Source organism: Poeciliopsis prolifica, unplaced genomic scaffold, assembly GCF_027474105.1.
Source record: "Poeciliopsis prolifica strain line A6 unplaced genomic scaffold, Auburn_PproV2 SCAFFOLD041, whole genome shotgun sequence".
NCBI lineage: Eukaryota > Metazoa > Chordata > Actinopteri > Cyprinodontiformes > Poeciliidae > Poeciliopsis > Poeciliopsis prolifica.
Window position 1 is genome coordinate 147,501 of NW_026562416.1, and position 24,880 is coordinate 172,380.

The 24,880-nt window shown below is 44.0% G+C and overlaps 3 protein-coding genes across 9 annotated transcripts in view; 1 reads left to right on the forward strand and 2 right to left on the reverse strand.

Annotated features, from left to right (window-relative positions):
- slc52a2 (solute carrier family 52 member 2) overlaps positions 1-1,750 on the reverse strand; it is a 16,498-nt gene extending 14,748 nt beyond the window's left edge. The window contains exon 1 of the mRNA XM_055055120.1: positions 1,521-1,750. Within this exon, the coding sequence (XP_054911095.1) occupies positions 1,521-1,650 (130 nt within the window). The 5' untranslated portion in view covers positions 1,651-1,750. The remainder of the gene's footprint in view (positions 1-1,520) is intronic.
- A 386-nt stretch (positions 1,751-2,136) lies between these two features.
- Positions 2,137-12,667, reverse strand: LOC129375810 (uncharacterized). 5 transcript variants are annotated; one of them, XM_055055109.1, is made up of 3 exons: positions 12,533-12,667; positions 6,581-6,647; positions 2,137-5,643 (listed from the first exon to the last, which is right to left on the reverse strand). In XM_055055109.1, exons 2-3 carry the CDS (start codon positions 6,639-6,641, stop codon positions 3,431-3,433), a joined length of 2,274 nt encoding a protein of 757 aa, XP_054911084.1. In that variant the 5' UTR covers positions 6,642-6,647; positions 12,533-12,667; the 3' UTR covers positions 2,137-3,430. The 5 variants fall into 5 exon arrangements, with proteins under 5 accessions (XP_054911084.1, XP_054911086.1, XP_054911087.1 ...); XM_055055111.1 differs by having other exon boundaries at positions 12,549-12,621; XM_055055112.1 differs by lacking the exon at positions 12,533-12,667 and adding an exon at positions 12,341-12,526.
- fbxl6 (F-box and leucine-rich repeat protein 6) lies at positions 12,653-24,799 on the forward strand. 3 transcript variants are annotated; one of them, XM_055055118.1, is made up of 10 exons: positions 12,653-12,706; positions 18,145-18,582; positions 18,678-18,836; positions 18,931-18,994; positions 19,152-19,283; positions 19,743-19,850; positions 19,923-20,036; positions 22,257-22,488; positions 23,178-23,421; positions 24,304-24,799. In XM_055055118.1, exons 2-10 carry the CDS (start codon positions 18,158-18,160, stop codon positions 24,431-24,433), a joined length of 1,608 nt encoding a protein of 535 aa, XP_054911093.1. In that variant the 5' UTR covers positions 12,653-12,706; positions 18,145-18,157; the 3' UTR covers positions 24,434-24,799. The 3 variants fall into 3 exon arrangements, with proteins under 3 accessions (XP_054911093.1, XP_054911092.1, XP_054911094.1); XM_055055117.1 differs by having other exon boundaries at positions 12,655-12,706; positions 18,150-18,582; XM_055055119.1 differs by lacking the exon at positions 12,653-12,706 and having other exon boundaries at positions 17,238-18,582.
- The last annotated feature ends 81 nt before the right edge of the window (positions 24,800-24,880 follow it).

Sequence of the window (24,880 nt, forward strand, 5' to 3'; positions counted from 1 at the left end):
AGATTCTCCACCAGCTGAAGGTCAAACTTTGTGAAGTCAGAACAGGTTTATAGTCAAAGCAGTTTGGTTTTTTCTATCTTGCCACTCAGTGTTGCTCTTTCAACAAATGGCTTTTTTAGAGTCTGTACACTCTAACAATTGATTGATTACTATATAAATTGACAATTCAATAATTGATTAATTGTTTCAGGTCTAATCTGGATGATCAAATCTGAAGTCACAGAAAACCAGCTATTGGTCACTGTAAGAGCCAAAAACGTCAGTTTGTGACATTGTTCATGACTATGAATGCTTTTTGCATATTTAGATATTTTCTTATTAGTAAGTTTTCATTTTAGTATGTTTTGGTAGAAAAGCGCCACCTAATGGACGTAAGTGAAAATACGTAAATAAGTGCCTTTTGTTTTTTATATTGGAGCTGAAAGAAATGGGAATGTGTTATGTTGTTTCACTAGTTCTACACAGTTTTTTGACCGTTAAAATGCGGAATGCTGTGCAAGATTAAGGAATCCTACTCTGTATCATCCTCTCAAAGAAAAGTAAAGTTCGTCGTTCGTCAGACTTTGTGTGGATTCTTGTAAGTGATTCTTTAATTCACAAAGAGATGCACAAGAGCATACTGTGGAACAGAAACGCGTCAAGCTAAGAGCTAAGCTAATGAACCGCAACAAAGGAAAGATAACTGAAGCTAGTTGAACAATATAGTGGCTTTACAATGATCGAACTAGCAGCCACTACAGTCAGACAGTAGAAACCTGATCAGTTTTTCAAGCTTCTTTTCAAATAAAGTAAGATTTTAAATGTTCTTTTCACCTGTAAATGTAATACAGATGCTGCTCTGAGATGCTGTTAGTTTTACAGATTATCTATCAAGCATTTATATGAACAGTTTTCCAGGATTAGCGGTCATCTTGTGCTCTGGAGCGGCGTGCCCCGCCCGGTCCTCCAGCTCTCCGCCCGCATGCTTTAGATGTTCCCGTTTCTCTGCGCCTCGTTCAGCTGAAATCACCGGGCCAGAAGGAAGCAGCCGAAACACGCAGGGCGGGCCGAGGACCAGGGGTTGGGAAACACGGAGCCAGAGGACTGACGATAAAACAAGTTCATATTTTATGAAAGGGGTCCAACAGCAGAGCCCTGAGGAACCCCACATGTAATCATCATCTTGGCTTCCAGATGCTCCTCATCACCTGCTGATGAGGAGCATCTGATGACCTTCAGCCTGCAAGGTTGAAGGTCATCAAAACCTGCTGGTCCTGTCTGACTGCTTGGACAGAACAGAAATAACTGATCGATGGATAGAAACCATTATTGATCTGTAACAGTTTAATAAAGCGGGTCGTAAACATCAGGAATCTGGAAGGAAAAGATGTTGGCCCCTGTTCCGGTCCCAGCACAGGAACAGGGGCCAACATCTCCGCTTTGGTGATCCCGAACCGACTGCGTGTTGTGAGAGATTGGCTAACAGAACCGGGTCGGGCGGACCGGGAATGGGAGGTTTTCCTCCGGAGATGAGGACTGACCTTCGGGCAGCTCTCTGACCACCACTGGCAGCTCGACCCACAGGCTGTTGACGGAAACCCAGGAGCCCATGGCGAACAGCGCCGTCAGGCCGTGGTTCACCGCGGCAGCGCGCCGCCAGCCGCCCGCCATGATCCGCTCGGTTCGGCGGGGAACGGACCGGATCTCTGGGCCAATGTGGTTCCGGGAGCTCCTCCACGCGCCGCGGCGGCTCTTACGTTGAGCAAAGGACGACTATTGCGCAATGTTTCCGCCCTTCTGCTGCCTTCACGGACACTCAGAACTTTTACAATCAGAGTGAAATTTCCTTCAATTTTGCATCTTTACCGTTTAATATTCGGAGCATTTTAACACTATATATATTATATATATACAAATATATATATTTAATTCCGATGTACATCACACATGAGCTCAAATTGCAACATAATGTAAACTGAAACGCAATTAAGATTATTTCTGCACACTGAGGATCACTTGTCCGGTTTCATAGATAATCTCATTTGTCACAGCAGTGAAGGCATCAGCCACATCAATCATTGAATAACTAGAACTCGTTGTTCTTTATCTGTCATGCGGCCAAAGTCCAGAAACATGAAGAGGCTTTTAGAGCCAAGAGGAAAAGAGAAACAGGTTTATTGCTGTCCAGAACCCGGTTCAAACACTTTCATTAGCAAAAGCAAACAGCACAAGCAACCAGATTTATTCTAATGGCTCTAAAGAAACTGGAAGAGAAACTCACATCTGAACAGACATTTCAATTTCAGCAGTTTGGGGCTGTAATGCAATTACCTAATCAAATGAGAAAATACATAATATTCCATTCAAAATTTTAGGAAAAAATATGAATACATTGCTTTAGTCGATTCCATCCCTCATCTTCCTCTTAGTCTGGGGTTGCAGGATTGGACCAGGAGGCCCGGGTCCCCCAGCAGGGGATCATGGTCCCGGTCTTCCTCTGGGTTTCCTCCCAGGGCGCCTGAACGAGGAGCAGCAGGTCTACTCGGAGCCCGGACAACCAAGGGAGCCCAAACTCCCTGCAGCTGTGATCCGCTCCAGTGTGACAGGAGGGGATCACAACAGAACCACATGCCGGATCCCAACGGCACCAAAATGATCCTACAAAGTCTTCCCACAAAACTTCGAAACGATTCCAATGGATGTGTCCAGACCGTCTTCTTGCTTTCCTCCTTGTCTCAGTCTGCGCTTCTAAAAATGGCTCTGTTGCTCTCCTACCTGCAAGTCAGAGAATCAGACGGCTTTAAGCTCTTAACCTTCACTGCCCAATGGTTACTCAGCTTTGCTTTCTATGAATGTTTAACTTCCAAATTTTAGTGTCAAAACATTTTATTGCTGTAAAAAATACCTAAACAAAATCATTTTTTTAAATGAGAAAACAATATTTATTTTGACACAGGAGAACAAGTCTGAACTGCAAATTGGGAACATCCCCAAATGTCAAGGTTTCCTATCCTGAAATGTCTGCAGCGGCTCCATGCTAGCATGCAGTGGCATCAAATTTCACATTTCCAACACAGAACGTGTTAGTGTGGAACATCTTTGTAGGGTTTCAGCTCAGCTGGTCATCCCGACCTCCGCTGAAGAAGACTCTGGATTCGTCTCTCCGGACGGCAGCAGGCCGGCGCCAGCGGCTGGAGCCGCTCGGTCCTCCGCATCGCGCCGACCGGAGGGCCTCAGCTTGGTCTTCCTGGGCGCTAGCACCAGCGAGTATCCAGGTTTGACACGAGGGAGAGCAAATTTTAGCTTCAGCGCCATCTGGGTGGAGTTGAGGCAGTGATGGTCCAGGTGTGGGTTTGTGTTGTTCAGAACCATCTTCTGATACAGGATCTCGCAGCGAAGCCCTTCCCGTTTCTCCAGTCGCGACTTCCCATCCAAGCGTAGCAGCATTTTTTCAATGTCCTGCTGGGTTTTGCAGGGGCCTCCGTTTCTGGTCACTGTGGCGATAATGTAGTCCCTGTCCATTCTCCTCCCGCTTTTCCTCAGGGACTCTTCTGTAACCTTTTCTCGTCTGAGGGCTTTGCTCCTCTTTCTGGCCGAACTGGGAGCCGTTTCTGCTCCTCGAAGCTTCATCAGAGCTGTTGCCAGATATGCCTTCATCTTCCTGCGAGCTGTCCAGCTGGCTTTTTGAGGAGTTCTTGGACAGCTTGTCCGGCCTTTTCTTGTTGTATGGATACGCATGGCCGAAGGGATACTCTGCCATCAAGACAGAGAACGTGCAGCTGACCAACTCCAAGCACACATCAGTGGAAGGAATTTGGGAAAACATTCCTCCAGGTAGAAAGTTCTTCAGGTGTTCCTCAGTGACAGCAGCAATCACCTTGATGGTCCTCTTCAGACAAGCTCGGATCAGGTCTCGGTTTGTGTGCCACTCGCCACAGAAGCTAAACACCCCGCAGAAGATTTTCTCTTGCAGCGGGAACTGCAGAAAGACGTTGCTGTCCTCCTCTGGTGCCAGCAGTGTGGAGGGATCTTTGGACCAGTCGATGAACCTTTGGTACAGACACAGCAGGAACTGACTGAAGAACGCATATTCTCCTCCGCTCTTCAGGAGCTGCCAGTAGGGGCCGAGGATCTTGCAGTAAACTATGGCCACGACGCATACGAAGCTCTGGATCATGGAGTCATTTGCGTCTGCCGCAACGCTCTCCAGGATGATGTTCGGGCATGGGTCGTTGGCAATCGACAGCAGATCTGCAAAGAAGAGAGCCGTCTCCTTGTGATGGTGGATAAGACCTGCTGCTGCTTCGAAGTAATTATTCAGTCTGTTTGATTGGTTCACAGCGAGTCTGGAGGGGTTTCCCTTCTCCTCACAGAATGCCACCCAATGCTTTCTGTAGTTCGGTTTCTCCGGGCTGATCGGGCTCAGGATATCACAGGCCATGTGGATGTAACGTGACGTGGCACTTTCTGGCAAACTGACAAAGTTCTTGAATTTGGGAAGATTATCTCGGCCCAGTTTCACTCCTGTGGACAGGATGATCTCCTTCTCAAAGCTCATGATCTGTGCCTCCACCGCATCGTGCAGATCAACAAGGTAATTAGCATTGTAGTTTAAAAACACCACTGGGTGCACGAGGGAAGTCTCCTTCCGGACACCGTTCACCTTTTTCTCAAACTCTTCCATGGCTGGATGCTCTTTGTAGGTCAGAGCGTAGTGATTCTTCAGCAGATCCAACGAAACACTTTTGCACGCTTCAGTTTTCCCGCCGTAAACACTGGACAGCTTCTGGACGGACAGCATGGCGATGTCCAGCAGGGTCAGGAATTCTCCGCAATCAGAGCTGGATGTCTTTCCGTCATCCTCGCTTCCTGCCTCAGCATTTCCTCTCTGCAGCCCAGTTCCTACTTCCTCCCTGTGCACCTCAGGACCTTCGCCTTGGGACATTTCTGAGCACTCATCTTCTTCTTTGATCGTAACCCTTTCATAATCTTCTCTCCTCGGGCGTTTTTTTACAAAAAGTTTTGGTGATTTCTTCTGGACCAGTTCAAACGGACTCTGAAGCACTTTTTCAATGGCTGCATTCTTCCTGTGACTCCTTGTTTCATAGTTGCGGCAGTAAATTTTCAGCTTCTTTATTCTGGACCGAAGGAGCTTGTATGCTTTTTGAATGGCCCCACTCTTACAGTACTCTGGGTTAAAGTTTCTTAGCCAGGAAACAATGACTACTGGGGAAATTTTTTCCCTGGCAACAAAGTTGCTCAACTCGACAATCAGTCCATTTGTGACTTCGATGGACCGTGCCCGCTCTGAAAAATCCCTGAGCTCCAGAAGATGCTGGCGCTCCACTCCGATACTGTCGCATATTGGGCCAACAAAGTTGAAGTTGACATCTGAATCCAGAAAGGCAAACCGGGCTTCGATGCCCAGGCTCAGCGTTGTTGCAATGCCTCTTTCGATCAAACAGCGGAAGTCAGCTGACTGATGAGCGGGGAAGATCTTCTTCAGCCACTCTGTGATGGCGAGCCAGGGAAAATTATTGTCCTCCCTCAGAAGTCCAACTTGGATCATCAGTCTGTTCTTGCACAGCCCCTGGTTCAGGTCTAGTCCCTCCCCTGTTTGAGGACCAATGAAGTCTGCAATGAGCTTCCAGTAGTATTCGTCTCCTGGAAGCAGAAAAGTTAGACAGAGGTAAGAAAAATCATTCCTGGTGAAAAAAAATTAAACAAGTGTTTGGTAGAGCTGCACAATATGCCATATATTATTACAGTATGGATGTGTACAATAACCAGTCATATTACTTGGATGCAACAATGGCCTGATTATGACATTTCCAACATTGCTGCTAACACTGTATTTGGTCATTGGATGGACTTTCATTGCTCACATTAGAACTGGGCGATAAAACGACGATACGTATCGTGATAAACACTTGATCAATATCGATAGAAATACGTCTGATAGACTGCTGATAAAATCAGACCCAGAACTGCACAGCATTCTGGGGGATATAGACAGGAAAGGCTACCTTTAGTTACCTAGAGACAACATGTTGCTTTGGAAAACAGCTCGATGTTGCGTGTGACAACAAGCCGTTAATATGAAGACAACGTGTGAGCGCAGCGCTCTGTGCAGCTCAGACAGGCGAGCAGTGTCTGTCCTGCAGGAGGAGAAACAGCCGAGACACTCAGCTAGCTCAGCTAACTAGCTAGCATCCACTAGGATTGTGGGAAATGAAGGAATTTGTCAAGAGAAATGTAGACAATCTGTAGACTTGACTATGAAACCTGAACAGTATGCACATAATGTTGGCGAATGTGGGAGCAATTTGAGGTTTTGCCATTGCCTCTCATAGCTGCTGAGGAATAAAATCGTTTGGGCTCAAAAGCGATCATGACAGCTCAAAAATTACAGGTAAGAGGAAAGGACATGTCACAAGTTTGGCGTTGCAACAGCAAACAGAGCCCAAAGAAAAGTCCTGAAGGATTTTCAGAAAGCCTGGAGAAGATCGGGACACTTCCTGCTGTCCTCGACCTTGGAGATAACAGGAAGGTCAAGCAGCTTGGAGGGAGAAAAGAGGTTTGATCAGGCAATCAGACTTACTCAGATTAGCATCATTAACTACTGCCTTCCCATGGAGGGAAAAGTCCTGACCTTCCTCCATGTTATCCTGAAAGAAAACACAGAGAGAAGTCATTCAAAGCCACAGGACAACACAGTCTAGGAAGAAATGTCAGTTGCTGGGAGAAAATGTCAGCAGAAGCTGCAGCCACCAGCTGGCATTCTGTCATATTGGAGGAGATTAGCTAGGGGCCACTGGCTTATTTTGGGGCGGCAGAGTAAATAAACCTTTAAGCAACATGTCAAATAAAATAACTGTTAATTGTGAGAGACACCGAATTTATTAGTTTATTAGGTACCCCACCCAATCTGTTTTCTTTATGATAAGTTCATTCATTGTTCATTGTAGTTTCTTAATTTCTTCTGAACTTGGTTTTGTGTCTGTCTTGTGTATTAATCTTTGGTACTCATATTTCCGTTATGTCAGTGAATGCGTTGCTGTGAGGTGTGTTCCTGGAACGGCTGTTTGCTCGGCAGTTACTGTTTTTCCCCGTTCTGCTGGGGAGCGTTAGGCACCGAGTGTTGACAGGCGGACTTTTCTAGAAAGGTAAATAAAACCTTTTGTAATTCGCAAAGACAACTCCGGATGTCATCTGTGCTCTAGCCCAGCAACATAATACAAAATAAAAAAGGATATAAACAATTACACATTCTGTACATGTCACTATCCTCTAATTTGCATAAATATTAGGCTCATTTGCTGCAGAAAACTAGGAATCAAATGTTTCCCATCTGATGTCTTTAAATGTAAAATCAATCTACTCAAGTAAGAGTAGCAATAACAACATTACTCAATAAAAAATACAGTGTAATAAAACTACTCTTATGACACTAAGCTGAAGTTGGTTTCCAGTTCAGGAAATGATTGCACCTCATTTTTCTTTACCTTGAGCATATTTTTTCCATTTTAGTTAAAAAAACTACAACATTGAGACTCTTCAGAACTGGACTGTTCTAATAGCAGAATATTTAAAACCAACTTTGTGATTTGACAAACTTTTACCTGATTTATGAAACTTCAATACAAGGCAATTTCAGCTAATTTTTCACTACCTTCGGCATTTCTTTATGAGAGAAAACAAAAAGCTAACAGCAAAATAATGAAAACTTCAGAGGAGCAGTTCAGTTCGTATGTGGTTGAGATGCAAAGAGACCTGGAGTCACTCCTTGAAGTTTCACAAATCCAACATAGTTTGAAATATTTTTCTATGAGTTGAGAATAACCAAGTTTAGGTTTGAAAAGTTTAGGTGCAGTTCAGGAGCTGCACCTAAGTTGCATTTAAAGGCCCGTTAACAGTGGATTAAACTTTGTAAGGGCTGAAAAAAGCGCGGGACACACAAGGCACAGATATTGAAGCCCCTCCTGTATCAAACAGAGATAGGAATAACAGAAAGTTGACCACTCTGAGGTAAAAAAACAACAAAAACAACTGGTTCCAGTCGGGGGGCACTGCAGACTCTGTGGATGGGAAATGCCCCCCAATCCTGCCCACGCTGCCAGGCCTGGTTTTACAGCACGCCATGGCCAAAACACCTCAATTAAGCCCTCCAGAAGTGGGCTTAAATTCAGATTATCCCAAAGAGGTGAAATTTGGTTTAAACAGCCCAGATCACCACACTGCCACAACCATTAGTTTTGACTCTTTAACAAGAGTCAAAAATATTAGCACCTTTAAGAACTGACATTTCATTTAGCCAAAGGATCAATGTTCTTTTGCTTGGTAAACCTCACAGATTATAATCAATCAATCAAGGTCAAACCAAGGGTTGTCTGACATTTGTACACAATATAAAATCCTCAGAGCAGTGTGGTTCTGGTTCTGGTCGTGGAACAGTGGACCAGCTCTACACCCTCAGCAGGGTCCTGGAGGGTTCTGGGAGTTCGCCCAACCGGTCCACATGTATTTGTGGACTTGGAGAAGACTGTGTCCCTGCGGGGGGTTCTCCGGGAGTCTGGGGTACCGGGTCCTTTGATACGGGCTGTCAGGTCCCGGGATGACCGATGTCAGAGCCTGGTCCGCATTGCCAGCAATAAGTCGGGCTCGTTCCCGGTGAGGGTTGGACTCTGCCAGGGCTGCCCTTTGTCACCGATTCTGTTCATTACTTTCATGGACAGAATCTGTAGAGCAGCCGAGGTGATGAGGGGATCCGATTTGGTGACCTTAGGATCCATCTCTGCTTTTTGCGGATGATGTGGTCCTGTTGGCTCCATCGGGTCGTGACCTGCAGGTTTCACTGGAGCGGTTTGCAGCTCGGTGTGAAGCGGCCGGGATGAGGATCAGTCTGAGGCCATGGTCTTTAGCCATGGTCTTTAGCCATGGTCTTTAGCCATGGTCTTTAGCCGGGGTCTTTAGCCATGGTCTTTAGCCATGGTCTTTAGCCATGGTCTTTAGCCATGGTCTTTAGCCATGGTCTTTAGCCATGGTCTTTAGCCATGGTCTTTAGCCATGGTCTTTAGCCATGGTCTTTAGCCATGGTCTTTAGCCATGGTCTTTAGCCATGGTCTTTAGCCAGGGTCTTTAGCCATGGTCTTTAGCCATGGTCTTTAGCCATGGTCTTTAGCCATGGTCTTTAGCCATGGTCTTTAGCCATGGTCTTTAGCCATGGTCTTTAGCCAGGGTCTTTAGCCAGGGTCTTTAGCCATGGTCTTTAGCCATGGTCTTTAGCCATGGTCTTTAGCCATGGTCTTTAGCCATGGTCTTTAGCCATGGTCTTTAGCCATGGTCTTTAGCCATGGTCTTTAGCCAGGGTCTTTAGCCATGGTCTTTAGCCATGGTCTTTAGCCAGGGTCTTTAGCCATGGTTTAGCCATGGTCTTTAGCCATGGTCTTTAGCCGGAAAAGGGTAGAGTGTCTTCTCCGGGTCAAGGGGGATGTCCTGCCCCAAGTGGAGGAGTTCAAGTATCTCGGGATCTTGTTCATGAACGAAGGAAGAAGGGAAAGGGAGATCAACAGGTGGATTGGTGCAGCGTCCGCCGTGAAGTGGGCGCTGTACCGGCCCGTCGTGGTGAAGGAGCGCTGAGTCAAAAATCGAAGCTCTCAATTTACCGGTCGATCTACGTTCCTTCCCTCATCTATGGTCATGAGCTTTGGATCATGACCGAAAGAACGAGATCGCGGATACAAGCAGCCGAAATGGGTTTTCTCCAGAGGATGGCTGCACTCTCCCTTAGAGAGAGAAGCTCGGTCATCCTGGAGGGACTCAGAGGAGAGCCGCTGCTCCTCCACATCATGAGGAGCCAGTTGATGCTCGGGCATCTGGTCAGGATGCCTCCTGGACGCCTCCCTGGTGAGGTGTTCTGCACACGTCCCACCGGGAGGAGAGGAAGACCCAGGACACGCTGGAGGGACGATGTCTCTGAGCTGGCCTGGGAACGCCTTGGGATTCCCCTGGAAGAGCTGGAAGAAATGGGAAGTCTGGGCCTCCCTTCTGAAGCTGCTGACCCTGCGACCCGACCCGGATAAGCAGAAGATGATGGATGGATGGAGGGATGGACTCCTATTTTTCCAATCAAGAAAAGGAATTAGACCAGAGGCTACTTGCTTATACTTATCTAGCCTGAATAGGAGTACCTAGTTTATATATATTAGATAAACATTATCAGATTCTTTTTCCTTCTTTTGCTCTTTCCTTTGGTTTGTTATTTTGTTTGTGTTTCCTTTTAATTCAAGTAAAGCACCTTGAATTGCCTTATTGCTGAAAATGTGCTATATAAATAAAATGACATTACCTTTATGAAAACACTGTCACATGGAGAGAAATTGGGAAATTCAAACCCTATCTAATACTCTCTTTTCTACAGCGGTCCAAAATCAAATCAAATCAAGTTTTATTAGTATAGCACATTTCAGCAGCAAGGCATTTCAAAGTGCTTTACATCATAAACACAAAGTCATATAATAAACAACACATTGTTACATATTACATTTCTAATAAAACTAATCAGCTGGTTTTTAGTTGAGATTTAAAGGAAGTCAGGGTTTCTGCTGTTTACAGTTTTCTGGAAGTTTGTTCCAGATGTTTGGTGCATAGATGCTGAAAGCTGCTTCTCCTCTCTTGGTTCTGGTTCTGGATGCAGATCAGAACCAGAACCAGAACCTGAGAGTCTGGAAGGTTGATACAACAACAGCAGATCTTTGATGTATTGTGGTGCTAAACCGTTCAGTGATTTATAAACTAACAACAGTATTTTAAAATCTATTCTTTGAGCTACAGGGAGCCAGTGGAGGGACTTTAAAAACTGCTGTTATGTCTCTATCTTCCTGGTTTTAGTGAGAACAGGAGCAGCAGCTTCTGGATCAGCTGCAGCTGGAGGATTGATTAGTTGGGACATGGAGAAAAAAAAGAAATCCTGACTAACTTTCTCGAGATACAAAGGCTCAGAAACATAATGAAATAGTCACAGCAATGGAGGACGTTCATTGGTTTTTATTTTGAGCTTGGGTTTAAGTAAAAACATCCAATCAGTGCTTGACAGAAGGTTTCCCAATAAGTGAGACGTCTGAGGAGTCATTGGTGTTCTGAATATCTACCCAACAATCAGATTGTCAGATTTTCATATTATAGCGCATCAATGTTGGTGTTACTTTTAAAAATCGCCACCGTCATGTTTACAAAATCATAGAAGTTAGGAAATATGATTGGAAATCATTCTTTAACTGACGGGGTTTAAATCACTTAAAAGCTTGGTAGTTAGCTTTTAAACTAAAAGGTGGTTTTTAATATTTCAAAACCACCAGAGTCCTTCATTTGAATATCTTGATAAACTATTGACTGGCGGCCTGTTCAGCGTGTTCCCCTACATGATGCACTAATTACTTCATCTGAATGTCTGCCTGTTAAATATGAGTGATTATAAAACTCTGCATCACAAAAGTCCTTTTCTGTACCACAGTTAGTTTCATAACGCTACAATATCTGAATTTCAAACAAAATGTGTTTGTAAGAATAAAACTGTATCAGACATGCAAACACGTTTTATTTAGATTAAACACAGACATCAAATCCCTGGAAATTCCTTTTTTGCACATTAATATGTTGTCTGGCAGTTTTCAAATGTATCCCACCATCAAAAAGTGTTAATCAAACTGCACAGGTCAGTGCCCCTGAAATAACAGGGAAAAGCTTATTAATATCCTGCTTAATAATCCTCACACACATTTATTTGTGTGTGTGTGTGTGTGTGGTGTGTGTGTGTGTGTGTGTGTGTGTGTGTGTGTGTGTGTGTGTGAGCAGAAGGTGACTTCCCACAAACACAGCTTCAATCACTCATAATAGCAATATGTTTAAAATAGTTAAAAAAACAACATATTTTGTTCACTTTATTGACGCCAATCAAAGGGACTTTCTTGTTTACAGAAATGTAACGACAGACGATATAAACCTGTAACATGAAGTAACAGAGAAGTCCATTCTAAATCATTTAAATAGGGCTAACCCGAACCATTCTAAATCATTTAAATAGGGCTAACCCGAACCATTCTAAATCATTTAAATAGGGCTAACCCGAACCATTCTAAATCATTTAAATAGGGCTAACCCGAACCATGTCCACAGGGAGGATGTATCGATAAGGAACCTTTCCTTTCCTCTCCTCCTCTCCTGGAAAAATACAAAAACTCAATTCTTGTTTTTAGAGCTATTCCTCTTTCCAACACTTGGAACTTCATTTTATTTTCTCACTCACCAACACGAAAGATGAAAATATCCTTAAGATATAATGAAACAGCAGACTGAACTGTACCGTTGTTGCTCTGCAGGACCATGAGTTAGCACCGAGAAGCAGCAGCTACTGTTAGCAGCACTTTTACTGGAATAAGCTCAGCTAACTTAAGCTACGTAAAGCCGATTTCCCAGACTGGTCGTTATATTTAGTTTGCTAATGAATAATTGTAGATTTTAGAGAAGTGGAAATAAACTTTGACGAAAAACTCACCCTGTAAACACCCCACCTCGACTTACTGCTTAAAAAATACGAAGGATCGGTGCTGCTCCATGATTGGTCAGATTCACTTAAAGGCGGGTGGTTGTTAAGGTCTTGACCAATCAGAATAGAAAGGCGGAATGCATCCTGGGTCTGCTGCAGCTTTTAGAGCTAGCATCAGAGAAGGTGACGTAAATATTTGCTTTTTCTCTTCTTTAAGCGGCTTGTGTTACATACAGTACGTGCCGGAATATGAACAGCTTTCGGTCGGTGTCGCCCTAAAACATATTATACAACGTCATTTAGTTCGGTTATCGTAGTTTGCTGATGCTAGTTACCAGGTGCTAGTTAGCCAATGCTAAGCTTCAAGTTGTAAACAAGCAATATGCGCGCGCAGCTTCATTGGAACTAAAAGGAAGGGAAAAACGAGTCTTAAAACATTCGAAATAAACCAGTAAAAGGACAAATTTATGGCATGAGGACAGTTTTAAACTCAGGAACTTTAACCCAACTGGAAAGATTATTTTAGGTTCTGCAAACAACAAATATTCAATAAAAATCACCAACTACTGATTTAAAAGCCCCAGAGAAGAAACACACAGTGTGTGTCCTTTCTACTTCTGGAAAAAAATAATCATGAACATGACATTAATTCTACTATCCACAATTTAAAAAGAAAAAAAATGACCAAAATGACTTCAGAAAGCAGATATTTAACATGTTCACTAAATGATTTCATAAAAGTACATAAACTGACTACAACATGTATACAGATATACATGTTGTATATATATATAAAAAAATCCCTTCTCACCCACCGCGGGTGGTTCTTATCCTCTGAGCTCGGGTCCTCTACCAGAGGCCTGGGAGCTTGAGGGTCCTGCAGTATCTTGGCTGTGCCAAGGACTGCTGCACATTTCTGGACTGAGATGTCTGATGTTGTTCCTGGGATCTGTTGTAGCCACTGCTCCAGTTTGGGGGTTACTGCCCCGAGGGCCCCGATGACCACTGGTATTCCTCCAGTTTCTCCTTTTTCCTGATGTTGCAATCACTTGGTATTGCTACATCTACCACAACGGCTTTCCTCTGATGTTTATCCACTACGACAATGTCTGGTTGGTTCGCCATTACCATATAAAAAAAAAAAAAATTCCCTTCTCACCCACCGCGGGTGGTTCTTATCCTCTGAGCTCGGGTCCTCTACCAGAGGCCTGGGAGCTTGAGGGTTCTGCGCAGTATCTTGGCTGTGCCAAGGACTGCACATTTCTGGACTGAGATGTCTGATGTTGTTCCTGGGATCTGTTGTAGCCACTGCTCCAGTTTGGGGGTTACTGCCCCGAGGGCCCCGATGACCACAGGCACCACTGTGGTCTTCACCTTCCAGGCCCTCTCCAGTTCCTCCCTGAGGCCCTGGTATTTCTCTAGTTTCTCGTGCTCCTTTTTCCTGATGTTGCAATCACTTGGTATTGCTACATCTACCACAACGGCTTTCCTCTGATGTTTATCCACTACGACAATGTCTGGTTGGTTCGCCATTACCATTTTGTCTGTCTGGATCTGGAAGTCCCACAGGATCTTAGCTCTGGCGTTCTCCACCACCTTTGGGGGTGTTTCCCACTTTGATCTTGGGGTTTCCAGTCCATATTCTGCACAGATGTTTCTGTACACTATGCCTGCCATTGGTTATGTCGTTCCATGTACGCTTTCCCTGCAAGTATCTTGCACCCTGCTGTGATGTGCTGGACTGTCTCAGGGGCCTCCTTGCACAACCTACACCTTGGGTCTTGTCTGGTGTGGTAGATCTGGGCCTCTATTGCTCTGGTGTTTAGGGCCTGTTCCTGGGCTGCCAGGATGAGGGCCTCTGTGCTGTCCTTGAGTCCAGCTTTTTCCAGCCATTGGTAGGATTTACTGATATCAGCCACTTGGGTTATTTGCTGGTGGTACATCCCATGTAGGGGTTTGTCCTCCCATGATGGTATCTCTGGCACCTCAACCTCCGTTCCCTGTTGTCTGAGACATTCACTGAGCACATTGTCTGTTGAGGCTTTGTCTCTGATGTATTTATGGATCTTAGTTGTTTCGTCCTGGACAGTGGTTCTCACACTCACTAGTCCTCTGCCTCCTTCCTTGCGGCTCGTGTACAGTCTCAGGGTGCTGGATTTGGGATGGAACCCTCCATGCATTGTTAGTAGCTTTCTGGTCTTAATATCTGTGGCTTTTATCTCCTCCTTTGGCCAGCTAATTATTCCAGCAGGGTATCTGATTACTGGCAAGGCATAGCTGTTTATCGCACGGATTTTGTTCTTGCCATTGAGCTGGCTTCTCAGGACTTGCCTTATTCGTTGGAGGTATTTAGCTGTGGCTCCTTTCCTTGTGACCTCATCGAGGTTGCCATTTGCTTGTGGTATACCTAGGTACTTGTAACTGTCCTCTATGTCTGCTATTGTTCCTTCTGGGAGTGAGACCCCTTCTGTGTGGATGACCTTCCCCCTCTTTGTGACCAGCCGACCACATTTCTCTAGTCCGAATGACATCCCAATGTCAGTGCTGTAGATCCTGGTGGTGTGGATCAGTGAGTCGATGTCTCGCTCACACTTGGCGTACAGCTTGATGTCATCCATGTAGAGGAGGTGACTGATGTTGGCCCCATTTTTGAGTCGGTATCCGTAGCCAGTCTTGTTGATAATTTGGCTGAGGGGGTTCAGGCCTATGCAGAACAGTAGCGGGGACAGAGCATCTCCTTGGTATATGCCACATTTGATGGACACTTGTGCAAGTGGTTTGCAGTTGGCTTCAAGGGTGGTTTTCCACAGCCTCATCGAGTTTGCAATGAAGGCTCTCAGAGTCCTGTTGATGTTATACATCTCTAAGCATTCAATGATCCAAGTATGCGGCATTGAGTCATAGGCTTTCTTGTAATCAATCCAAGCCATGCACAGGTTGGTGTGTCGGGTTTTGCAGTCTCGGGCAACTGTGCGGTCTACGAGGAGTTGGTGTTTGGCTCCTCTGCTATTTACACTGATACCCTTCTGTGCCGTGCTCATGTGTTTATCCATGTGTTTGCTTATCTTGGCCGCTATGATGCCTGACATGAGCTTCCAGGTTGTGGAGAGGCAGGTTATTGGTCGGTAGTTGGGTGGGACTGGACCCTTTGATGGATCCTTCTGGATTAGGATTGTCCGCCCTTCAGTTAACCATTCAGGGTGAGTCCCACTTTGTAGCAGCTGGTTCATTTGGGCTGCCATTCGCTCATGGAGAGCAGTGAGTTTCTTTAGCCAGTAGGCATGGATCATGTCAGGCCCTGGTGCTGTCCAGTTTTTCATACCTGAGACTCTTTCTTGGACATCTGTCACAGTGATGGTTACCGGGGCTTGCTCAGGGAGGTTGCTGTGGTCCTCTCGTAGAGAGATCAGCCACTGTGCATTGCTGTTGTGGGACGCCTCCCTTTCCCATATGCCTTTCCAGTATTGTTCCGTCTCCAGCCTTGGTGGGTCTGCTCTGTTGTTATTGTTACCCTGCCATTGAGAGTACACCTTAGCTGGTTGAGTGGAGAAGAGCCGGTTAATCCTTCTGGATTCATTCTCCCTTGTGTATCTCTTTAGGCGGCTGGACAAGGCTTGGAGCCTCTGTTTGGCAGTTTCAAGTGCTTCAGGTATGGGCATCTGCCTGTACTTTCTGGGTACTGGTCTTTTCATTGCACCCTTGTGGAGCTCTGACAGTTGGCTCACTTCCCTCCTTGTTACCTTGATTTTAGCCTCTAACCGTCTTTTCCATGGTGGGTATTGGGTCTCATGGTTGCTCTTATAGCCAAGTATCTCAAGGATCACTGATGCTGAGTTGTAGATCAGCTCATTGGTTTCTGTTATGGTGTTGGTAGGGATCGTTCTCAATGCTGCATTCACATTCTCAATGAGACTTTCAGATGGTACTTCACTCAGCCGTTGTAATTGGCGCCGGGGAGGCCTGGTTGTCATTCGGGTCATGATTCTCTCTCTCAGGTCAGCAGCTGTCTCGTTCAGCTCTGTTTCGCTCATTGGGGCCGTGTATCCCCTCACTGGGTGGGGACTTGTAGTTAAGTCCCCACAGTCCTGACATCCGGGTTCCTCCCTTTTGCCGTAGCATTTGTGTTGTATCTCGTCAATCTCAAGTTGTGATAGCAGTTGCCGTTTGCGGATGTTGGAACACTGAGCTACTAGTTGTTTAGTGCTTAGTGTTGACTGGGGATGTCGAAGTAACCATTCCTTCCCCAGTCTTTGCATGTAACCTCTCTCACTAGGGTTACTTGAGTAGTAGCATTCCAACAGATCCACATTTTCATCTCTCGCCCATTTCCGTCTTGTTCCAGTAGCCCATTTGTCATCAAGGTGCTCTGGTTCCCCAACACCTGACGCAGACCTTGTTTGGCCGGGCGACGTCTGAGCCGGCATGTTATGCAACTTAGTATCTCTCATGGTATGAGGTAGGCAGTAGCTTGAAGGGTCTTGCCTAAGGACCCAGACTGGATTCGAACCCTGCCCTCTCGGGTGATATACTGATGCCTTATGTATTGAGCTATCCAGTCAGCTATATATATATATATATATATATATATATATATATATATATATATATATATATATATATATATATATATATATATATATTATTAAAAATAGATAAAAATTAATTTAAGACTGAGTTAATAACCAAGTTATGGCCGCCCGCTCCAAGCCGACACAAAACAAAAGTACATAACTAAACTAAAGTTAATTCCTGCTATTTTGCGATGGTAGGTTCACTTTAATGTTTACATTACAGAATGGATTAATATATTACAATGGTGATAACAAAAATTAACTTATTGATTTTTGCATAAACTGGATGTATTTAGATGAAAAATAAACAGAACACACTCTCTGGCAAGACAAGACAAAGGAGACGGGGCAAAGGGGCACAAACAATTTACAGACAATACCACAGAAGAAGAAATAGAAAGGAGGGTCTTAAAATCTTAAAATAACATGGTTAAAACAATGACAGTTTTTATAGGTGTTTCAGTCAAGAAACAGCATGAATAACCAAAAAAAGACATTTTGTGTAAATATTACAAAAGACAAATGCAACCAGGTTACAGATGGATATTTATAGAAATATTAAAACAACAGATTTGACATGGAAACACATAAATAAGAGCTGGTTGGAAGTGGAAGCTGCTGGTGGGACTGGTTTATCCAGAGTGGGGTCTGGGAACCTGAAGACAACACCTCAGGTTTTCCGACAGGATCTACCTGAAAAAGCAATATGTTTTCACATTTGTACAAGTTGCAGAGCATGAAATGATGTTACTTTTTGAATGCTTATATTTAGTCTTTTCTTTATAATTTGTGGCTTTTGCAGAACATCTGTAAAGTTCTATCACTGAGAATAAAATTGTTCCAGCTCAAACCAAAGCAGAAACAGATTACACTGTTAAGATATCTAAATGATAATCAAAGGCTTTTTTTGCAAAATAATCTCTTTTTAAAGGATAAAGAAGAAAGATTACAATTCAATGTGCTTGAACTTGACCATGTGAAAAATCAATTGCTTTCCTGATTTTGTGTTCTTCCTGCTGACTACTGCTGTTCTGGGACAATTAAAACCAGGACAGCAGCAACGATGGACGGCTTAGCCCAGAGCGGAGGAGCAGGCAGCAACGCAACGGCGAGGAAACCAGTGCTGAAAAGAAAGGCGGGCAAAAAAGCAAGGAAAGTCAAGAAGGCCAGAGTGTCCCGACCCGCATTCACCATCCAGCAGGGCGAAGACATGCTTCTCTACATATCCAACACTTCATCTCACTCTGAAGGCTTGCTTTGGACTAGCAGGAGGAAAAAGGTTCCCAAAGCAAAGTTGCTTAAGAATCAGAAAAAGAAGAAAAAAACAGTCTGTCCTAATTCTAGACTGGAAAGGAAAGCAGTGAAGGAGGAAGAAAAGGACAGGTTTCCTGAGGAGGACAGGTGGGGGCAGCTTTTACCTGAGGAGGTGCTGGTCAGCATCTTCCAGATGTTGGTTGTTCAAGATGGCGCGGTGCCTTTCCTATGCAGGTATTAACAGCATTTCACAAGAGGAGCTGTCTTCAGTGTGTGGTTGAATGCTTTCAGAGTTTGGGGTCCGACTTGCTCTTGTTTTTGTGGTGCAGGGTCAGCAGAGTCTGCCGCCTGTGGAACGCTGCTGCCGCCACTTTGACTCTGTGGAGGAAGGTGGCGGTAAGTCATTGCTGGATCCAACCAGCAAGAGGTCAGACTGAGAAGACCTCAAACAGGATAAAGGAGACGTTTACCTGGCTGGCTCAAAACAGGTCAGGGCTTCAGACGGTTTAATCACTGATTTAAATCCAAACTAAACAGCAAACCGCCTGATGCCCTTAAATATGAGTCATTGTTCTTCTTTAGATTCTCCCAGCTGCGTGACTTCACTCTCTGTCACTGGGTAACCAGCGTTGACTTCGCTTTAGAGGTAATGCTGAAAGAAAAACAGTTTAAATCTGCAGCTTCCCACATCATTTGAAAAGCCACATCAGCTATTCTTCACTTGGTTATCAAAAGATAAAATACTAACTACACATTTTCTAAACTATTGTTAATTATGCTTATCTTGTTTTTATCTCCTTCAGACTGTCTCAGAGTTTTGTCCTCACCTGTATTCAGTCCACCTGTCTTACTGCAGAGGTGTGACGGGTAGCGGCCTACGCAGCTTGGGCTTGCACAGCCGTAGCCTGCAACGCCTCAACCTGCAGCATTCAGAGGTTGGTGGGACAACTGGTTGAATGGGTGGTGGGATGGTAGGTGGGATGATTGGTGGGACGGGTGGTGGGGTGATTGGTGGGATGATTGGTGGGACGGGTGGTGGGGTGATTGGTGGGATGATTGGTGGGACGGGTGGTGGGGTGATTGGGGAGCTGGTTGGTGGGATGGTTGGTGGGACGGGTGGTGGGGTGATTGGGGAGCTGGTTGGTGGGATGGTTGGTGGGACGGGTGGTGGGGTGGTTGAGGGGCCGGTCGAACTACTTCAGTAGAAAATAATCTATTCCTTTATGGATTAACTCTTAATTTTGGGAAAGAGAGAAGTGTGAGTTTAATAGCCTTAGATCCAATGTTCAGAACAAGCGTCTAATAAAAGTTTTATAGTGACTGATTTACTGTGTGATTAAATAATGAGGTGGTTGATCTGAGCCAGTTCTCAAAGTGTTTTTCCTCTGCTGCAGTTTCAGGTGGAGGGACTGGTGAACTTCCTGGAGGAACACGGGAAGCAGATGAGGCAGATGCTCTTTACCCGTAGCCACAGGAATGACAAAGTTCTGGCAGCTATTGCTGTGAGGTTCATGATTTTATGCCTGGCTGCTGCTCTGAACTCTTTTAACAGATCAATGTGATTGTCTTTGCAGAAAGGATTTTGTCCTGATCTGGAGCTGCTGGAAATTAACAAGAAGCTGGATAGTAAAGACACAGAACTGTCTGTTTGTTTTCAGTCGCTACAGAAGGCCTGTCCCAAACTGAAGGTAAATAAAATCTAGTTTTACTAAATGATTCAAGCTAAAGTTTTCTGTCTGATGGAGAATTCTGATTGACTGTGGTTGGTTGTGATTGGCTGTGATTGACTCTGATTGGCTGCATTACTGGGACACCTCCAAATGGAAGGCAGGCCACACCCTGAACGCCTCAGACTAGCTGCATGTGCAGCACAGAGGAGGTTTCTGCAACTTCATCATCAGTTCCAGTCCTGCTGTGGAAACCATCAGAGACCTCCTTCATGTGAGACCATGAAGGAGAATTATTCCGCCTTCCTGTTGGATAGATTCAAACAGCACTCTGCCTTTATCTCTTAGTGAGTGGAATCAGCTGGACATAAAGTCCAAAATCAACAAGCCTAGTAGTTTGTTGCTATTTAAGTGGCACCTATTAATAATCTCCTCCTCATTTCTGAATTATACGCCAGGATTTCTCTTTAAAATAAACTTCTTTTTTTTTTAGAAAACATGTACTGTGGAAAACTTACTGCTGTTAACCATCTAATAATGCACAATTTGGAGGTGTGTGTGTGTCTGGTAGTTCTTGTAGTTCTCTGATGATGAACAAGCATCACGTTTAGTGTCTGGGCAACTTCAGAAGATCTTTCTCAGACCTCCAGAGTCTGATTTCTGTGTTACGGGTGAAAGGGAGACTCAGCAAATCAAAAACTTTCCAGATATATTGAGCTTACCTGGTGACCTGTCCAGGTGACTCCGCCTCTCCCCTGTTGACCTCTGGGGATAGGCAGACCCCACTGGGGATAAGCCTGTTGGATGAAGGAAAAATGTAAAGCATGCAAACAAATGTAAAAGAGTTTTCTACTTATTTTGATTTGTTTTATATGGCACCAGACTTTTTTTCCCCTTTTGATCATGTTGGGAGTATAAGTTTGGTTATATTAATTTCAGAAACAGTTAACCTTTGTGCATATGAAATATTAGATGTATTAGATGCATGAATATTTTGAGTCGGTTTCAAGTTACATATACTAAAACTAAAACTGCTGACTCTCTGAGCTTACACAAATCATTAAGAAGGGCCTTCAGACAGGAGGTCTGCAGACAGAGGGGGTCTGCAGGCAGAGGGGGTCTGCAGGCAGAGGGGGTCTGCAGGCAGAGGGGGTCTGCAGACAGAGGGGGTCTGCAGGCAGAGGGGGTCTGCAGGCAGAGGGGGTCTGCAGACAGAGGGGGTCTGCAGGCAGAGGGGGTCTGCAGACAGAGGGCGTCTGCAGGCAGAGGGGGTCTGCCTGAGTCAAATTCTTTGGTGTTTAGGTGAAACACTAAAATCTTTAGAAAACAGTTCTTCTAGAAGTATAATCAAATGTGTTAAGATATTTCCTTTAAGCATTAACAGCATGTTCTGAACTAGTTAGTGTCTAACCATACTAATTTCCATGCATCTGAGATTACTAAAATAGAACAGGATTAGAAAACTAAAAGTTTTAGAAGTAAAATATTTCAGGTATTCTAAAAGAGTTATTTTCTAAAAGAAGATAATCCTGCAATTTTTAGATCCAAACTCACAGTTATCACCTGACACCAGATTTCTGTGTCAGTGTGTTTATAACAGGAATCAGTTTCTTGATGAGTCGCTGAGGCAGAAAAACCACCAGGTCTCTAGCTGAAAGATAAATTTTGGTCTGGAATGTTTAAAGGAGGAGACTGGTACAGGAGACCCTGTTTGAGAATGACCTTTGTTCTCTCCATATACTTGCTTTTGGGTTTGAGCAGGTCTCAAAGAATGTAATAAAAATAACTTTAAACAGCCCTACAAGGGGAGGACACACCTTCTAATGCATATATTTAAATTAAGGGAATACACCTCATAAAATGTCAGCAGAGAAAATGAATTGGTTTGTTTGCAGCGTGAGAGCAATTCCCAAGAATGCATTCTTGCATCTTCCCTATTGTGTTTTCCTTTCTAATTCGTTGCAGGTAATTGTATGTTTTGTCAGATTATCAAGAAGCCCAAATTGGACTTCTTGATAATCAGGGTCTAATGCTGATGTGACATTCTGTATGCATCGAATTCTCTGGATAAAACTCTAGATATGTCTGAAGTTTGATGTTGAATGGTTGTTCTCTGTGATTTCCACTGTGCATGCGGAGTCCCTGGATCTGGGAAACGAGAGGAAAATTAACGAGTCAAGTAAATTTATTCCTCTAAGTTTAACAATCATCTGAAAATCTTGTTTTCTCACTTCCTTTCAGATTTTCCGAATGTTTAACATCCAAATTCAGCACAAGGCGATGCGTAAAAGAGACGAGTCAGAAGCCGGATTCCCGCTGCTGGATGAGTTTTGTATCGCCAACACAGAGTATTCCTACATGACCGACCAGGTTCTGCTGGACGTTCTGTTCGGTTCCACCAGACTGCGAGTGCTGGACCTGCGAGGCTCCACACGGATCACGACCTTTGGTCTGGCCCAATTACCGTGTCCAAGTGTGTAAAAGTCGCCACATTTCTGCCTTTCCTTCGTACATGTTTACTGAGCAAATTATTCAAGCAACATTAGGAGTCTGCACTAGCTTAGCTCTGGAGATAGCTTCACAAATATGACTTGGTTCATTACCAGCCCCATTCAGTTCGCTTCAACCCAACTCCGGTCCGTTTGCTTACTCAAAGTCCAGTTCTGTTGTTGAGGTGTGAATGCTAACTGACCTCTGGCCTTTGGCCTGCCAAACCTGGGTCTGGGTTTGGTTGAAGTGAACTCTGGTTTGGTATGAATGTGTTGTTGGAGCGGAGACCGCTCCGACAGCAGGAAGTGGACCACAGCACATATCTCACCACTAGAAAAAAAAAATTTATAATTTAAATTTATTACTGTTATATTGTTGTACTGAGACTTTTTGGCTTTAAAGTAAAACTTCATTATATCATATTAGTTATATTACAGTGTATTGTATGAAATATTATATTACTGTTATTATGATCTTGTATTATTTCTTACATTTAGATAATTAATTGATTACATTTAGCCAATATTAATTATTAATATCTGTGTTTGCTAAAATGAGCAGCTGAAGAGTTTCATTGTAAAAAAATGATTAAAGTTTGTGTAGGACAGTCAGCGGACCGTACTACATAGGAGACATTTGCTGATCAGTTTTGCTTTTTAAAATCTCTTCAAGAGCTCGAGTGTCTGTTCTGGGGTCAATATTTTACTAAAAACATCGGATTCACGTCAGTGAAGAAGAACCTTCAGCTCCTGATGGAAAAGTGGGGTCCGACGCTGCAGCAGCTCGACATCACTAATCAGCCATTTACCGAGGCCGACCTGGAGGTGGCGCTGACGTTCCTCGCTCAGGTTGCTGAGGCTGACACGCTGCTCTCACTGAACCTCAGCGGCACCAAGATAACAGCGCAGGCTCTCAGGTAAGCCATCCATCACCAGACCTGTGGAGAAACTCTTTCCGTCTGATTTCATGCAAAAGGAGCCAGAAGAATGCTGGCAGCTCATTTGACTCTGAATGTACCCGTTAGGATTTGTCAATGGACTGCAGTGGCTTCTTCTGAAGATTCTTCTTTGAAATACAGACACTAAACCAAATATGCAATATTCGGTACTCATTGTATTGATCTTGGTCCATGTCCTTTGCCTGATCCATTCTCCTGGCTGGGTCGCAGAGCGGTTGGTGGATTCTCTAGGAGTGATTGTGCAAGAGGCAAGGTCAGCAGACTATCGCAGCAAAACCATCTATGCATGCAGTGGGAAAACAGACACAGTCCAGGCTTTAACCCCCTGAGTGGGGCAAATATTTCACAGCGCTGAACCTTATTATAATGTCTGTTTATCAACAGTATGTCTGGAATGAACATAAAATTGATAAAGGTAGAAACATGTTTTCACTCACTTAAAAAAAACAAGGAGATAAAGTGTAAATGTAGAAACTGAAAAATAAGCTATCACAAAGACAGAACCTTTTAGAAGTTTCCTTATGCTATTTTACAGCCTGTAAATATTGCTGCAGATGACTGGATTATTACTTTTTGTTATTGTTATATCATTTTGTGTTCTTCCTGTATGTGTATGCCCTTAATATTCATCACCTTGCTGGCTGGCAGGAATCCTTTGTAAGTGATTCTGCTGTTTTACTTTTTGTTAAAGGTTGTCTACGTTTAATATAAAGTATAATAAATGCAGTAAATCATACGCGGCACCAAGATAACAGCTAAAACCTTGGATTCAGTTGATGCTGTTCTCAAGCCCTGCAGTTGTTAAAAGTCCTTTTCTCTTCTCTTTGCCTCTTCCTGCAGGCCGGTCGTCGAACGAATGACGGCTCTGGGCTACCTCAATCTTTCATCGTGTCGCAACCTTCCAAGAGGAGTGAAAAAGATTTACCGCAGCCAGGAGGAAATCCGTGAGCTTTTGGCCAATCTGCACTGAGTCTCTTATTCAGCTGAACATTTGGTGCTTCATGCCTTTCATAATGTTGGACAACTGTAAGAGCTTCCATTGATTCTTTTCTCAATGTTAAAAATGTAAAGTTGTTCCAGGATGCATGGGAGGTGGTGATAATGATGCATTTTATTTAAAATACCCTTTATGTATCAAATTGAGTCCAAAGGGTGAACTCCCACCAATAATGTACTCACTTCACTAAGGCGCCTGGCTTTATTCCCAACACATTCCCGGTATTAAGCAGTTCAGACCTATGAGCTCCTGGGCTCGGATCATTTTCATTTCAAAATATTTTAATAAGTTTTAGAATGTCTGAACAATTTTTAATAATTCCTCATAACCAAAACATTTTACAAGTGAAAATAAAATGTTTTTCTACAAAAAGTGTTATTATTTTGTTCCACTAGGAGGTGTTATTTTTAAGGAAGAGCA

Bases quoted from the DNA above. Each gene is read 5' to 3' on its own strand.
- fbxl6 (XM_055055117.1), top strand. From the start codon at position 12,661: ATGCATCCTGGGTCTGCTGCAGCTTTTAGAGCTAGCATCAGAGAAG. The intron at 18,837-18,930 runs GTCAGGGCTTCA...GTTCTTCTTTAG, and splicing joins ACCTGGCTGGCTCAAAACAG to ATTCTCCCAGCTGCGTGACT. The intron at 19,851-19,922 runs GTGAGGTTCATG...TTGTCTTTGCAG, and splicing joins AAGTTCTGGCAGCTATTGCT to AAAGGATTTTGTCCTGATCT.
- LOC129375810 (XM_055055108.1), bottom strand. From the start codon at position 6,674: ATGACTTCTCTCTGTGTTTTCTTTCAGGATAACATGGAGGAAGGTCAG. The intron at 5,644-6,580 runs GTAAGTCTGATT...TTCTGCTTCCAG, and splicing joins AGTTAATGATGCTAATCTGA to GAGACGAATACTACTGGAAG.